The 16,403-nt window shown below is 40.7% G+C and overlaps 1 protein-coding gene across 8 annotated transcripts in view; it reads right to left on the bottom strand.

Annotated features, from left to right (window-relative positions):
• Positions 1–16,403, bottom strand: part of ZNF185 (zinc finger protein 185 with LIM domain) — a 171,398-nt gene that overhangs the window by 124,401 nt on the left and 30,594 nt on the right. For all 8 annotated transcript variants that reach the window (XM_033946215.1, XM_033946214.1, XM_033946210.1 and 5 more), the window contains exons 7-13: positions 14,119–14,148; positions 8,792–8,866; positions 6,181–6,261; positions 3,168–3,251; positions 1,889–1,972; positions 1,656–1,697; positions 683–772 (exon numbers count right to left, since the gene is read on the bottom strand). In XM_033946215.1, coding sequence (XP_033802106.1) covers positions 683–772; positions 1,656–1,697; positions 1,889–1,972; positions 3,168–3,251; positions 6,181–6,261; positions 8,792–8,866; positions 14,119–14,148 — 486 coding nt within the window. The remainder of the gene's footprint in view (positions 1–682; positions 773–1,655; positions 1,698–1,888; positions 1,973–3,167; positions 3,252–6,180; positions 6,262–8,791; positions 8,867–14,118; positions 14,149–16,403) is intronic.

Genomic DNA, 16,403 nt, shown 5'->3' with positions numbered 1-16,403 from the left:
AATCAACTGCAAAGTTCTTCAATATATCTATGTATTTCGTAGCAGACAACTTCAACATAGGGCCTTATTTTCAAAGTATTTCACCATAGATATCGTGAAGAGTGGCATGACTATCAGTGCAAATATTCAGTGGCACTCTCCAGTTACTCTACGTGTCACTGAATACATCCTCTAGGACAGTGGCATAACTGATACTCAGTAGGCCCTAGGTGGAAGGACCAAGATGGGTTCTCCGCAGTGCACATGCATACCCCCCTTCCCCCCAGTTCTGAAGCTCCCCAGATCTAGTACCCCCTAGGTCCAGAACCTTGACCCTGAGTCTGACACCTTCCCCCCCTCCACAGCTACAATGTCAAAGACAGCACTAAAGGCTGCCTTTATGGTTAGCGGGGCCTTGCTTCTGCCGTGTCCCACCTACAGGACGTTGCATCAGCACAATGGAACACGACAGAGGAAAAGTCCAGCTGGCCAGAGAGGCAGCCTTTACTGTTATAACTGAGCACGGCAAAGGATGGTAGCAATGATCCACCTCTAGAGCCAGTCAGCATGATTTAATTGTTCAGGAGCCTCTTCTGTCCAATTAAATCATTTTCAATATCATCCTCCAAGTCTTCGTATAATATAATGTATGTCTATAGGAGCACATAAAGTTTTATAAATGTTAATTTAGAAGGAATATCACCTGTTGGACCCTGAACTGAATGGTGGGGTCATTTTAGGAGGCAGAGTCTGACTCTTTTTGTCTTCACTGTGCTCTTCACGAACCTCAACCCTTCATGGAAACAAAAAATAAATATAAGTTTCATTATTCTCCCAGACATATCTTACTATATCGAGACCTATGCCCGCTTGCTATGGGCTGTATGGATTTTCAAAGAAGAAATCCCTGTCACAAGGTGTAATAATGATCCTTATTTCACTGTATAAACTGATGAATTTATTTATTTATTTTTTTAATATTCACTTGCTTTCTACCTCTCTTTTTTTTAGCTGACCTATACAAGGGAAATCATCCACCTGAAGATAGGACAGGAAAATTAGCTATTTGTGATTAAACTGACTTTTTGGTTCCTCTGTCCTGTAAGTTCTCTTTCTTAAGAACATAATAACATAAGAATTGCCGCTGCTGGGTCAGACCAGTGGTCCATCGAGCCCAGCAGTCTGCTCACGCGGTGGCCCCCAGGTCAAAGACCATTGGCCTAACTGAGACCAGCCCTATCTGTGTTCGTTTTGGTTCAGCAGTAACTTGTCTAACCTTGTCTTGAATCCCTGGAGGGTGATTTCCCTTATAACAGACTCCAGAAGAGCATTCCAGTTTTCTACCACTCTCTGGGTGAAGAAAAACTTCCTTACGTTTGTACGGAATCTATCCCCTTTTAAATTTAGAGAGTGCCCTCTCGTTCTCTCTACCTTGGAGAAGGTGAACAACCTGTCTTTATCTACTAAGTCTATTTGCTTCATTATCTTGAATGTTTTGATCATGTCCCCTCTCAGTCCATCCTAATCAAACTTGAACTTCAGCACAGCTAATATCCTTAGATTATGTCTCAGGTTATTATCTCAAGGAGCTAGACGTTAATCAATGTCAAGAAGACAGGTTTGAAATCACCCACAATCAGTGTAATTCCTGGAATATTTTGAAATTACTATCTCACCTCTTAGCCAGGAAAGGTGAAGCTATATCTTGTGTTGGACTTCTGTAAAACAAAGACCATTGAACATATCATTTGAAGCACATAAAAGGAATTCTGTGTATGAAAATCTTAAGATAACATTTTTGGTAGCTGGCAAAAGCTATCGCCACAGCTTTAGACAAAAAAAAGTGGTTTGCCAGCCATTTTATCATGCTTCAAACATTTTGTTTTTATTTTCTTGCATTCAAACTTACCCACTGCTCCTTTTGGCAGCTGATAAGACATATGATCGTTGTTTTGAAGCCGTGTTCTTTACGATGCTGCTGGCTGCCTCTGACCTATAGGAAAAAGAAAATATGGAAGATAATGAAGCAGGTGATAGGTTGGTAAGCCCTTGATATACTGCTGTTGTACTGAATTATTTGACCATGTGTGAAGACTGTACCCTGCCTTCCCTCCACTTATTGCATCATTTGGGGGATCCCAAAATCTGAACCTACAGCCTATTAGCCAGAACCAAAGAATTTTGCCATTAAGATAGGGTTAAACAACCCTAAACTGTTCATTTTGTTTAATTTCCTTTGTTGTTTCTGGGAATTTTTATTCTTTTATTTTAAAATTTCAGAGACAATGTAAAAAAAATAGTTCACACTCTTCAGAAAGAATACGCACACTTCCCCTCAAATTCTATAAATGGTGTCTAAAGTTGTGTGCGGATATTATAATGCGCACAACTGATGCACATGTACAACTTAATTGGCCTCATCGGTACTAATTCGCAATTAACACCCTCTAATTGATGCTAATTGGAGGAGATAGTGAATGCTTTGGATGGGCAGACTGGATGGGCCATTTAGCCTTTATCTACCCTCATGTTTCTCTGTTTCTAGGAGCACTTCCAGGCCATTTAAATGTGCACTTGGATTAAGATGCAATTCGTAGAATCTAAATGAACAAACAAAAAATAAAAAAGTAATTGGTGTAGTCTGTATGTTGTTTTCTCCTATAAGGAAATTTTATTTCCTTGTTTTAAGAACATAAGAACATAAGAACTGCCATCTCCGGATCAGACCTTCGGTCCATCAAGTCCGGCGATCCGCACACGCGGAGGCCCTGCCAGGTGTACAGATCTCTATACAATAATCCTTGACAGAATCTTTAATATAGAAAGTTAATAAGTTTTCAAGAATACAACCCTGCTTACCACATAAGTGGAGTAATATATTGTCTTAGGGGTCTTTTTACAATTTAGCGTGTGCCAAAGATTAGTGCACACTAAATTCTAAGGTGTTTTCCTAAGCCGCATTAGGGCTTTGACCTGCGGAATAGCGTGCGCTACATTGCCGCGTGCGCTAGACCTTAACGCCAGCATTAAGCTGGCATTAGTTCTAGAAGCGTAGCGCGCGGTAATTTCCCATGTGCGCTAAAAATGCTAGCGCGCCTTAGTAAAAGGAGCCCTCATTACGGTAAAGCTACAATGTATGAAGCACCTTTACAGCAAAACCCACTCGTAAGTAGGTTTGATTTTGTTACCTCTTTGAATGTTCCTCTGATGAAAAATGTGCATCTTCTTCATCACTGTCACCTATTGATCTAGGTCTTGTATTAAATGGAGCTCTAATGGAAACAAGAGTGAAGGAGAAAAGAAATTCAGTATTGGGAAGGATATTTAAAACGAGTTATATTTTCTCTGCTCAACTTGATTCTCCAGTAAAATCCATTAGGCCTTCCACAGCTAACATTTAACTTTCAAAATAGCCTGATTATTTGTAGATAAGGTAGTTGGCATTGTTTTAGGACAGGGATCTCAAAGTCCCTCCTTGAGGGCCGCAATCCAGTTGGGCATGAGATCTATGTGCATGCACTGCTTTCAATGCATATTCATTGGGGAAATCCTGAAAATCCAACTGGATTGCAGCCCTCAAGGAGGGACTTTGAGACCTCTGTTTTAGGAGGAAGGTGGCGCTGATATATTTGGCTGCCCACCAGCTTATGGCAGGCCCCATCTCTCCTCTTACTCAATCTGCCATGTCTTCATGGAGCAGAAGTAATTCCAGTAACTCCTGTCCCATTAGTGCTGTTTGTAAAATGGTGTCTGAAAGCAGGGATAGGGCAGGGAAGGGAGATGCTAGTGTCAAGGAGAAGCTGAAAAGACAACCTGTGCAAGAAACAATGAAAGGGAAAGGACAGTGGCATACCTAGTATATTTGACAGCTGGGGCCGATCATTTTTTAACACATCCCTCTGCTATATAAAAAAATATATATTCGTGCACAACTCATACCTAGGAAAAGGCAGCATCTTAAACACTGCAGTGAGCACTAGAAAATCAATACACTTATTATAAAACTAAACAAACCAGATTAATATAGATTGAGGCAGAAAACCATGCCCTTTTCCTATACACAGAACTCATACACAACCTTGCCCAGTATTGAATAAGTTATCACAAACTAGAAAATTGTAGAAATATGCAGACAAAAGTTAAACTGAACTGCCAAGTAGCCAACTTTATAAAATGCAACACCACAGAAACAGTGGCATGTGTCCCTAATACTGTGCAAAATATAAGGATAGCAGATGTAAATTTTGAACAAAAAAAACACCTGACCAATAACAATCATCACTTTACAAATTAACAAAAAGAAATAAAACAAAAAATGGAAAACATCATTTTATTTCACAAATACATCTTTCAATTAGCTTTCGGAGTCCGAAACCTCCTTCCTCAGGTCAGTACAGTACTGCTGTTATGGTATCCTGTCCTGACCTGAGGAAAGGGGTTTTAATAATAATAATAACAGCTTATATACCGCAATACCGTGAAGTTCTATGCGGTTTACAAAAGATTAAGCAAAGGTACAAATTGACTGACTTCAAGAGGGGAGGAAGAAAGAGAAGTAATTAGACAGGAAATTCATTGTTGAGGAGAAAAGTGATCAAAAGGACAGTAGGTCGCTATTGAGAGGAAAGAGATAAATGGATCAGTTGTCAAGATGTTTTAGGAACAGGTGTGTTTTTAGACGTTTCCTAAATTCCTCATAAGTAGAGGGCGAAAGTAATTGTTCTAGGTCTTTACCCCATGATGCTGCTTGGTGTGAGAGAAGGAATTCATGGTGTTTTTTCAGTTTGCAACCTCTCACTGGGAGTTTTGGTGACTGAAAGTTATTAAAAATGTATAGACAGCTATTTGGTGACTGAAAGCTAGTAAAAATGTATTAAAATTAGTCCAGTAAAAAGATTACCTTATTTCCATTTTCTATTTATAAATGTTTATCAATACAGCTGCAATACTACTTTATTCTAAAGCAGTGGTTCCCAGTCTTGTTCTGTAAGACCACCAATCAGTCAAGTTTTCGGATAGCCCTAATGAATATGCATGGGGCAGATTTGCATGCCTGTCACATCCATTATAAGCAAATCTATCTCATGTATATTCATTAGGGCTATCTCAAAAGCCCTACTTGCTGGTGATCCTCCAGGACAGGGTTAGGAACCACTTTTCTAAAGCAACAACAACAAAAAAAAATTTCTATATCTTGTCATTTCTGCTTTAATTATCTTCATTCTCTTCTTTCCATCCAACTTCTGTCTTTTCTCTCCTTCCATGCAGCGTTTGCTCTTTCTCTTTACCCTTTCCATCCATCTTCTGCCCCTTCCATCTACCCTTTCCCTTCCATCTGGCGTATGCCTTCTTTCTATGCCCCTCTCATAAACTGTCTATACTGTGCCCCTTTTCTCCTTTATCCATGATTCATTTCAGCTTTATCCTCTCTCTATTTTTCTCCGTCTCCAACCCCTGCTCCATGATCTGGCATCTTTTTCTTCTCCTTTCCTTCCTTCCTTCCCACCCCACTCCATGGTCTGGCATCTCTTGTCTCCTTCCCTTCCTTCCCCCCCATGCCCTAGTATCTCTCCCTCCCCCTCCATGATCTGGCATCTTATCTCCTTCCTTACCTTCCCTCCCTCCTTCCCCCTGGTCTGGCATCTCTGTCTGTTTCCCTTCTCTTACCTCCCCCATGCCCTGGCATCTCTCCCTCCCTCCCTTTTCTTTTTTTTCCTTTCCTCTCCCTTCCCTGGTCTTCCTTCTCCCTAATCGGGTGCAGAATTTCTCTTCCCCCAATGGGTACCTCCCTCTCACCTTCGCTTTTTCTTTGTCATCCCCCTCTCCATCAGCAGTGCAGCCTTAACAACTAGCTGCTCTTGCTGATGTCAGGCCTTCTTCTCTGCCAGCTCTATCTACGTCTTGCTTCTGCAAAGGCAGGACCCGGAAGAGAGGAAGGCCTGATGCCAGCAAGAGCAGCTAGTTGTGAAGGCTGCCACTGTCTCTGCTGGAAGAGGAAGAAGTTCCAGATCATGATGCTGGCCCTCAGAGCACTTCCTTATGGGCTGCACCAGGGGCTGACTGCTCCCTCCCCTACCTTTGGTATGCCACTGGGAAAGGATAACAGAGCTGGTAATGAAGCAGAACAATATTGGAGAGATGGGAAATAGAAAAAGAAGTCAATTAGGATAGACAAAGAACAGATTTCTTGTCAGAACTCACAGTTTCTTATAATCCTCTGTTGTCATCTTATATCCAGAAGCAGTTGGCACTCGAGGGAGACTGGCACTTTTGGCCTTAACACTGTAATAGGAAATAGTAAAAGAGCTTAGTTAGTTCCCTTCCTCTCAAAATTAAATGAAGATCTAATTTCTGACCATTAAACAATATTCCTTTGTTCTACAAAGGAAATGTTCCAATATTGTAGGAAACCCAACAAGAAAAACTGCTATTCCCAAATTAAAAGGAACAATTTTTAAAAGTTGATTTTGGAAATCTAAAAACCTTTTTTGATATTTTAACTACCTTCCTCTTAGTGCATGATACCTACCTTCACCCCCTCTGCATTTCTAGACAATGAAAACAATTTGGCTACAGAAATAAGTAACAGTGGACATTTATCAAATCAATAGCAAATATTGCATGAAATCACTGAAATTTAATGTTCAGATTATAGCATGACATTTTCCGTCTTACTAGAAAAGTTTGGGGGGGAGGGGGGGAAGAAGAAGCCATGTCCAAGGATGTGTTTGAATCAAATTCTATCTCTCCCTCAATTTTTTTGTGCATAAAATCACTTCTATGAATAATTACATAATACTTTGGGATTTGTACATTAAGGACTACCAGATGTGTTATATTACTATTAACCTATTATTTTATGTGTAGCCCTGGTTTCCTGCTCACGCTCACACAATCAGTCAGCTCTGTGTGTCGAGCACCCAGAGCCAGGGTTCAGAAAAAGATTTATTTTCAGTAGGGCTGTTCTTTAAAAGTTACTCTCGAGCTTGGGCGCAGGCTGGGGCTGGACTCACTCCGGTAGGCCAGAGGACTACAATCCCGGGGCTCAATCACACTCAGTCAATCCTTCACTTAAGTGCTTATCAATCAAGTTGATAACTGGAACTTTTAATATAACTTGATTGAAGAGTCAAGCCAGAAACTATTTACAACTCGGTGCAAGTGGTTTCAAAACGATTCTAATTAAAACCACTCCAAAACTATTTCTCTTATATTCCCCCTTCTCTTTTTTCTACTCTTCCACTCATTCTTTGTCTCTGTCCTCTCCTTGTAATCCCTTGGATGAGTAAAGTCTTCCTCTCCCTTTTTTCTTTTGTGAACCTCACTAGCTTGCTTTCTCCTCTCTGTTGTCTGCTCTTCTGTAAACTCTTTTAGACGTTCTCTTCACAAAGTCAATACTCCAGGACCCTCCCTCAGGGCTCTGGTGGGATAACCAAAAGCCTAGAATCTACTCCTCACTCCCCTTTAATATGTTTCCCCTCCCCTCAGGCTAAAATTGTGCTGCTAATAGGGGTGATGTCCTACTCCTTCTCTTCTATCCACAAGCCCACCGCTCAGTGACTCCCTGAAAAATCCAGTGCAACCTGCTCTGTAGTAGAGGCATTTTTTTTTTTTTTTGGGGGGGGGGGTCACACACTCACCCTCCTTAAGCAAAAAATGATTTTCCATACTACCTGGAAATGATTTTTCCTCTGTCCTCAGAGGGTTATCTCCCCCCATATAGGGGCTTAGGTAAACACAAATATTTTACACTTGTGGGTTCCAGCAAAACTTAACACACTTTTATTGTAACATCATCATCATAATTTACTTACAATTTCTTTTCACCCTATATGTTACTGTATTCCAAAGCAAACATCACATGCATCAATTTAACCTTGATTTCTAACTTCTATTATGCTATACGTATTTACTCAAAAAAGTGCATATTCCTCAATGGTTTTTTTTTCCTCATGTAACAAAGTGATAATTGGGTTTTACCTTCATTAGCAGCATATCTGAAATCTCACAGGTTTTTTCTCTTTCTTAATGTGATAACAGGGTATTTATTATTCCTATTAGCAGCACATTAGAATTTCTTCTGCTTTTTCTCAAACTATTCTCTCAACTATTAGAATAAGGCATCACCCCTATTAGCAGCACAATAAATTTCTTCTCCGTCATGAGGTAACAAACTGTCAAACATTTTTCTTAACCCATTTTATTCTTACCACAATCTAGCATTATTCACATTCGTGTCATGTCATCTCCAAAAATATCTCTGTAACAATGAAGTACTATAACATTAGACAGTCTTCCTTAACCCTACCATTTAATGGGGAAAACCCCCAAACCCTTAATTCCTTTCTTTGACAAACATCCCCTTTATATTAACCAACTGTTTTAACAGGATATATCAGTCCACATTTAGTCCCTTTAACCATACCATAATGGGTCAGTCTTCTTCCCCAGTGAACCCCCTGGAAAGGCACAGGTGACACTGTAAAATTTCTTTGTGTAGTGCCTGTCTACCACTTCAACAAAGTGTTTCCTGATAGTCCGGCCAACCTGCCAATCCAGCCATTATTGCTACACTACTCCTCTATTGCATCTTCAGGACTAAGCCATCATGGTTCCTGAGCCAAGGCTTCCTGCATTGACTCCATTTGAATAAGGGCCTGTACCAGACACTAGCTTTTAAGTATTTAAGCAACTCGGCTCCTGAGATGTTTCCACCCTTTAGTATTGTTTGCAAAAAGACCAACTCTTCTTATCTGTCATCACATTTTATACTCGTAATTTCTGAGTTATAAAGCTAAGGTCTTGCACACACCTGTTTTGATATTCATTAGCAGGCATGGGCTGACGATCTTTGGTAGATGAGTCAATAGGTTTAGTGTACATTCCTCTGCAAGAAAAAAAGATTAATGGTTATTACTTTTTAGAACTTGAATCATATTGGAGTTAGAGCTAAAACATAAGAACATAAGAATTGCTGCTGCTGGGTCAGACCAGTCGTCCATCGTGCCCAACAGTCCGCTCCCACGGCGGCCCTTAGGTAAAGGACCAGAGCCCTAACTGAGTCTAGCCTTACCTGCGTATATTCTGGTCTAGCAGGAACTTGTCTAACTTTGTCTTGAATCCCTGGAGGGTGTTTTCCCCTGACAGCTTCCGAAGAGCATTCCAGTTTTCCACAACTCTCTGGGAGAAGAAGAACTTCCTTACATTTGTACGGAATCTATCCCCTTTTAACTTTAGAGAGTGCCCTCTCGTTCTCCCTACCCTGTCTTTATCTACTAAGTCTATTCCCTTCATTATCTTGAATGTTTCAATCATGTCCCCTCTTAGTCTCCTCTTTTCAAGGGAGAAGAGGTCCAGTTTCTCTAATCTCTCACTGTACGACAACTCCTCCAGTCCCTTCACCATTTTAATCGTTCTTCTGTGGTCCCTTTCGAGTAGTACCATGTCGTTCTTCAAATACAGCGACCAGTGCTGGACACAGTATTCCAGGTGGGGTCACACCATGGCCCGGTTCAGTAGCATGATAATTTTCTCCGATCTGTTCGTGATCTCCTTCTTTTGTGTTCAATAGTTTTTTATTGAGTATTTTTAGAAAATACAGGAAGCAGTTCAAATGCATGAAGTCAAAATAAAGCTTTCTGTATAAAGAGCATATAAATCTATATTTAACTATAGAGGAACATAACAGTGAGAAAGGTTCCTACTATTAGAACTGCATGTGAAGAGAATATAAGAAGAAAGTGAGGGAGAACAACAGAAAAAAGGGAGAAAGATGAAAGAAAAATAAAGAAAAGGAAATTAAAGAAAAGGAAGACAGGAGTGTCTACGAAGCAGAACGTACATATGTATCTAGGAATGACCAAGGTGATTTGTTAAACTTCAAGTTCGTGAGGGTTCTGGATGTAATTTTTTTCTCATATGCATATGATTTAAATCTATGGTACATACACAGAGAGTTCCACCAAAAAGTATAGTCTAATAACGAAGATGATTTCCAGTTTTTCAGAATGTGCATGAGAGCAGTCACAAACATGGTATCAATGAGTTTAGGAGGACAATTTGATTGTGCAAAGCAGGGATGTTGAGAGCGAAGGATTACAATGTCCATAGAGATCTCTTCCGAGCAGTTAGTAATAGATTGTATGGTGCTCCAAATGCGAGTCCAAAAGGATCGGACCTGTGTACAGTGAAAAAGCATGTGGTCGAGAGTTCCTACATCTTTTAAACAGTTCCAGCAAACAGAGTCTTGTTTTAAATTGGCTTTCCACATGCGAAATGGAGTCCATACTGCATGCCACATAATAAAGAACATTGATTGTGAGACTCTAGAAGATAAAAGTGGGCGATTTGTTGAAGACCAGAAAAGTTCCCAATCAATGTCAGAAAGCGGAATAGTGAGTATAGTTTCCCAGTGTTTCATAGATTGGGGTGTAAAAGTGAAGGAATGATCTCTTAAAATACTGTAGAAAAGAGATATCACCTTGCCTTTAAGTAGAGACAGTATAGACCAATGACGAATAGTATGAGTGGAAGTCATGAAGTCAAAACGTATATGCATAGAAGACAGTGTTTCAGTGAGTGAGAGCCATTGTGAATAAACAGAAGGAGGCAGCGAATATGTAGAGCAAATAATATCAAAAGGAACAGACAGATTTGGAGTAGACAATTGATGGGCAAACCATAGACCCGCCCGCTGCCATCTTTTCCATGAAAGGGATTTGCCATGGTTTTGAATTTTAAAGTTATTCCAAAGGGACATGAGTGGACTATCATAAACTGAGATCTCAGCCAATTTATCTAGAAGATGAAGAGCATGTTGCGTTGAACTCAGCAAAGAGTACCTTCTCAAGTGTCTGGGTATTGACACTGTTAGTAGGCAGGAGGTGTGTAAAGGCATGCATAAAAAGCTCTCCATTTCAAACCAGGCAGGAGGATCTTGGAATAGGGAGTCAGTGAGCCAGTAAGCACCATATTTAGCTAGTGAAGCAATATAATAATGATAAAAATCCGGAAAATTAAGACCACCATTAATCTTAGAGGCTTTCAGCTTGGCGAGAGCAATTCGAGGTTTTTTCTTGTTCCAAATGAATTCAGATAGCTTCCTATTTAGCCATTGAAAAAATGACTTCCGGCATAGAAGAGGAAGCATAGAGAGAATGTAATTGATTTGAGGGGCCAAAGTCATTTTGACGGCTGTTATTCTACTCCACCAGGATAGAAAAAGTGGAGACCATCGAGATGTAGTATTTAGTACTATATTTTTGACTTTGGATATATTAAGATCTTGAGCATATACCGGATCTTTATGTATTAAGATCCCCAAGTATTTCACAGCTTCGTGCGACCATGAGAAGGAAAAGTGAGCTAGATCTGAGGGAAGAATATTATCGTTCAGAGGGAAGATCTCTGATTTCTCCCAATTAACAGAATAACCAGAGAGGAGAGAATATTGAGTGACAATTTGAATAAGGTGAGGAAGAGAGACTAGAGGGTTCCTAAGAAAGAGTAAAACATCATCAGCATAAGCTGCTAATTTGAAGTCTCTATTAGAGGAGGGAATGCCTTTGATTAAGGGGCATTGTCGGATAGCTGAAAGGAAGGGCTCCAACACTAAATTAAATAACAATGGTGAGAGAGGGCAGCCTTGTCGTGTACCTCTGTGAAGGGAAAATTTATTGGATAGAGAGTTATTAATTAGAATACGAGCTGTGGGTTGGCGATATAGCGTTTCTATCCAATCCGTGAACTCCTTCTTAATCATTCCAAGTATTCTGTTTGCTCTTTTCACCACCGCCGCGCATTGCGCGGACGGCTTCATTGACTTGTTGAAAAGAACTCCCAAGTCTCTTTCCTGGGGGGTCTCTCCGAGTACTGCACCAGATATCCTGAATTCGTGTACAAGATTTTTGTTACCGACATGCATCACCTTATCCACGTTAAACTTCATTTGTCATGTTGCGGCCCATTTCTCGAGCGTGTATATGTCCTGTTGCAGGTCATCGCAATCCTCCTGCGTCTTCACTACTCTGAATAACTTCGTATCATATGCAAATTTAATCACCTCACTTGTCTTTCTAATTTCCAGGTTGTTTATAAATATGTCGGAGAGCACGGGCCCAAGCACCGAACCCTGAGGCACTCCACTGATGACGCTTTTCCAGTCCGAGTATTGTCCATTTACCCCCTCTCTCTGTTTTCTATCCGCCAACCAGTTTTTGATCCACGTGAGTATTTCACCCTCAATCCCATGGCTCTTTTCATATATACTCGTATTTCCCATGATTTAACATTTTTTGTGAAAATTTTTCCACCAATTAACTCCCATGTGATCCACAATCTTAAATCAAAATTGTGCTGATTAAGTTTAATCACAACTATCCAAATATTCAAAAATGAAGAGCACTTATCTTTTGCAGTTATCTTTATTTCCTAAACCCCAGTAGCTGTTTAATGCAGGAATGACCTTCCAATAACACTGCTGTGCCATGCTAACAGTTTACACAATGTGCTAATTGTAAGCGCACATTGGGCTAGATTCACAAAGGGCACGGATCAGATCCGTGTCCGAGGGGCTGATTCACAAATTGCCCTCATGCAAATGAGGGCGTACGGGAGGCTGATTCACGAATCGCCCTCATGCAAATGAGGGCAATCGGAATCACGCCCCCATCCGACTGTCAGGATCGCTCTCTGTTTGTTAAACAATTAAGTTGCATGCACAAATTGGTTGTGTGCACTGACTTGCACATTCTACTGAGGGACCCATATACAGAATTTGGGCCTTACCCTTTAATTTTGTATAGTGTGCCAACCAAGTGCCTAAATTTTTGTATTTGCACAGAAGTTAAATGGGGGTGGGGTGGGGTGGAACAACCAATAGGCATCTAAGTGCATAAGTATTATTCTATAACTTAGTACCTAAGCATTCTAGCGCAAAACTAGCAGTGGGTATTCACACGGGAGAGGCATGGGCAGATCATGGGTATTCTATTTAAGTACACACTTTATTGAATGATGTCAGTCAGGCATCTAACTGCTGCTTTTAGGCATGCTCATTAAAATTGGCCATAGAACAAGTAGTCACATCTATATTTAGGTGCCTAATTCAGGACTTATACTAATATTCTATAATGGAGTAGGTGCACAACATTAGCATCCTTTATAAAATTACCCTTTTTAGAGCTACTCTCTTAATGCAAGGTTAACATGAATTCAGTCTCTTTTATTTGAAAGGCACAGGATGAAGTTAAGGGGTGATAGGCTCAGGAGCAATCTAAGAATATACTTTTTTTACAGAAAGGGTGGTAGATGCATGGAACAGTCTCCTGGAAGAGGTGGCGGAGACAGAGACTGTGTCTGAATTCAAGAAAGGGTGGGATAGGCACGTGGGAATCTTTTAGAGAGAGGAAGAGATAATGGTTACTATGAATGGGCAGACTGGATGGGCCATTTGACCTTTATCTGTTATCATGTTTCTATGTTTCTGTGTGGAAACTGAAGCATTAATACAATTTAGAGAAAGGCTCCTTAATGTACAAATATTTACACCTGCTTAAGAGTAAATGTAAATGTTCATGCCTGCATTTATGTATGATTTCTGTCACTTAAGTAAGAATTATAGCAAGACATATATGTACCTATGGATGTTTATAGAACAGCACTGAACTAGGTGCCTACTTGGCCTCTTATGCTAGATACCCTATTATAAAACTACCTTCTCTGCTCATGATGCTTGACTTCAGGATACATTTTATGTTGGTCTGTTGGTATTATGTCCTGTTTTGATGTGATTTTTAGATCTTGTAAACCACTTTGAGGAAGGCCGTCTATAAATTAAGGAATTAGGGCCCTCTTTTTACTGAGGTTTCTACCGCGGCCCAGGGCGCTAAATGCTCCAATGCTCACAGGAATTCTATGAGCATCAAATCATTTAACGCTCTGGGCCACAGTAGAAATGTCTACCGCAGCTTATTAAAAAGGGGTGGGGGTAAATTAAACCTGTATCAACTAACCTACTTCACATTTTAGAAAAATGAACAAAAATTTCTAGAGAATGATGCAACTGCTTGCTAGCTGTTTTTATTCTTCAAGTCCCTCATCTTGTTTGTACGTTAGTCAGACTCTGCATATAGCACTGACCTGATGATGTATCCTGTAGACGAGGTAGTCCTATGTAAAAAAACAGAAAACAGCAAGCTATCAGTTTGTAAACTTAATCCAACAGTGAGGTCTGATCAAAATTTGCCTTAACATTTATCTAGGTCTTGGACAGTCGGAGGGATAGAGCTGGAGTTGAAGATTAAAACTCAACAGTGACATTCTAAAAAATAAAAGGCCTTATATTCAAAGGCATTTATCTGAATAAAGACATTCATTATCTGGTTAAATAACTTGTGTATAGTCAGCAGCACAATCTGGAAACTGCCACTGAATATCTTTACAGACAACTTTGGCATTATCCAGATAGTGCTGGGGCATAAGATGAGTAGAACTGGCAGTTCTGAGAGCAGCGATATTGAGACCACTATCTGGATAACTGCCTAGATAAAGTAACAACAGAAAACTTGCTGCCCTGAATTATTCCACTTAGTTATCTGGATAGCAGTATGCATATCGCCACTATTCAGATTGGGGTGGCACTTACCGCTCTACCAGGATATTCAGTGCCACTTGCTATCCAGATTGTAGCATTGAACAGGGATGAACTGACTATATGGCAACCGAGGAGTGCCCGAGGACCCAGAGGATTTGGAGGGCCTAGTGCTTCATGCCAGCTGCCTGCTGCCGAACTTGCAGCCTACTTTCAAATACTGGGTCCCTCTCCCTTCTATCATAACTTCAGCAAGGGTGGGATGCATGGGGGTGCCGAGGAGCCTTATTGCCCTGGGTATGGTTGCCAGATTTCCTCTTTAAAAGAAAGATGACATCCAGCCCTGCCCTGTTCTGCTCCATCACCACCCTGTTCTGTCCCAGCCGAACCTCTTGTCTCCTTCCTCAAGGTCTGAAGGTTCTCTGTGCATGCGCAGACACAGACACGATGACATCACATGCATGTGCTTGTGTATGACATCATCACATCAATGTCCACGCATGCACAGAGGGCCTCCAGACATGGCCCTGAGCTGGGGACTTCTAAAACATGGACAAGCTGCCGGGTATTAGAAATACCTCCAAGTCCATTGACTACTTTTGTTGCATTACAGTAAGGGTCATGTTTCTTCCCTTTTCATTAGATTCTTTACACATCCAGGGAGGGTGAGGGGAGGGAAATGTACATTGAGGAGTTAAATTATTTAATTATAATATTGAAATAAACATCATATGTATTATTGTATTAATAATTAAGATGAGGATGGGAGTAAATGATTATTTAATGTAATAATTGTATTCTTAGTGCGTTCTATGCAGTATTTATGATTTACCAATTGTATTGCACTATCAAAGTTTGAAAATCAATAAAGATTAAAAAAAAAGAAATCCCTCCAAGTACCTGGACTGTCCTCTACAAAGAGGACATATCCAGGTTTTCCCCAGATGTCTAGGAATCCTAGCCCTGAGGAGGGGGGGAGGGTTACAAGACATCCAGAAAAACCCAGACATGTCCTCTTTTTAGATGAGGATTTTCCAAAACCCAGCTCCGGACGCATCTGGAGGGCCTCTGTGCATGCGCGGATACTTTCACACACATCCACACATGCTCCAGGCCCTCCAGAAACGGCTGGAGCTTGTCCGGATAAAGAGAGGAGGCTTTCTGGGGGCAGGGCTGGAGGCAGAACTGGGCAGGGCTGAGCGGAACGTGTGGTGCTTCAGGCGGAATGGGGCAGGTCCATGTGTCCGGGGTTTCCCAGAGTAAACTATGGTAACCGTAGGGGGGTCCAGGAGCCTTATTGCCTTGGGGCCCAGATTCCTGTCAGTCTGTACTTAGCGCTGAATATTCATGAATAATTCAAATACCATCGCTAGTGTTTAAACAAATATTGAGAACAGAATTTAAATACATTAAAAAGGTAGCTGAATGAGGTTCAGGAGTTTACAAAATGAGTGCTTTTAAGCTGCATTATAAAGAGGCATTCTTTGGGGAGGGGAGAGAAAATGTTCAGATCAGAAAAACAAAAGGGCACACACAATGAAAATTTCAAATCACCACATACGCTCCTCCCCCACCTCCTTTTCTCCACTTTCAGAGAAAAAAGAGGTGCAAAGACTTAAAAATTTTCTATAAACATACGTAAGGGCTTTGTAAGCACTGCTGAAATTGTCCCCAATATGCATATGCAGAATCCATGCCCTGAATTAAATAAAACTCCTGAAAGTTATAAGGAACGCAGTAAGAGGGCAGATTTCAAACTGCCCACATTGCTACAAAGGCCACATGTATTTTTTACCCCCAGTGTTTGAAAATAAAAGTATTCACTTTGAAAATT

The sequence above is a fragment of the Geotrypetes seraphini genome, chromosome 5, assembly GCF_902459505.1.
Source record: "Geotrypetes seraphini chromosome 5, aGeoSer1.1, whole genome shotgun sequence".
Lineage (NCBI taxonomy): Eukaryota > Metazoa > Chordata > Amphibia > Gymnophiona > Dermophiidae > Geotrypetes > Geotrypetes seraphini.
This window is presented reverse-complemented; position numbering and strand designations above follow the sequence as displayed.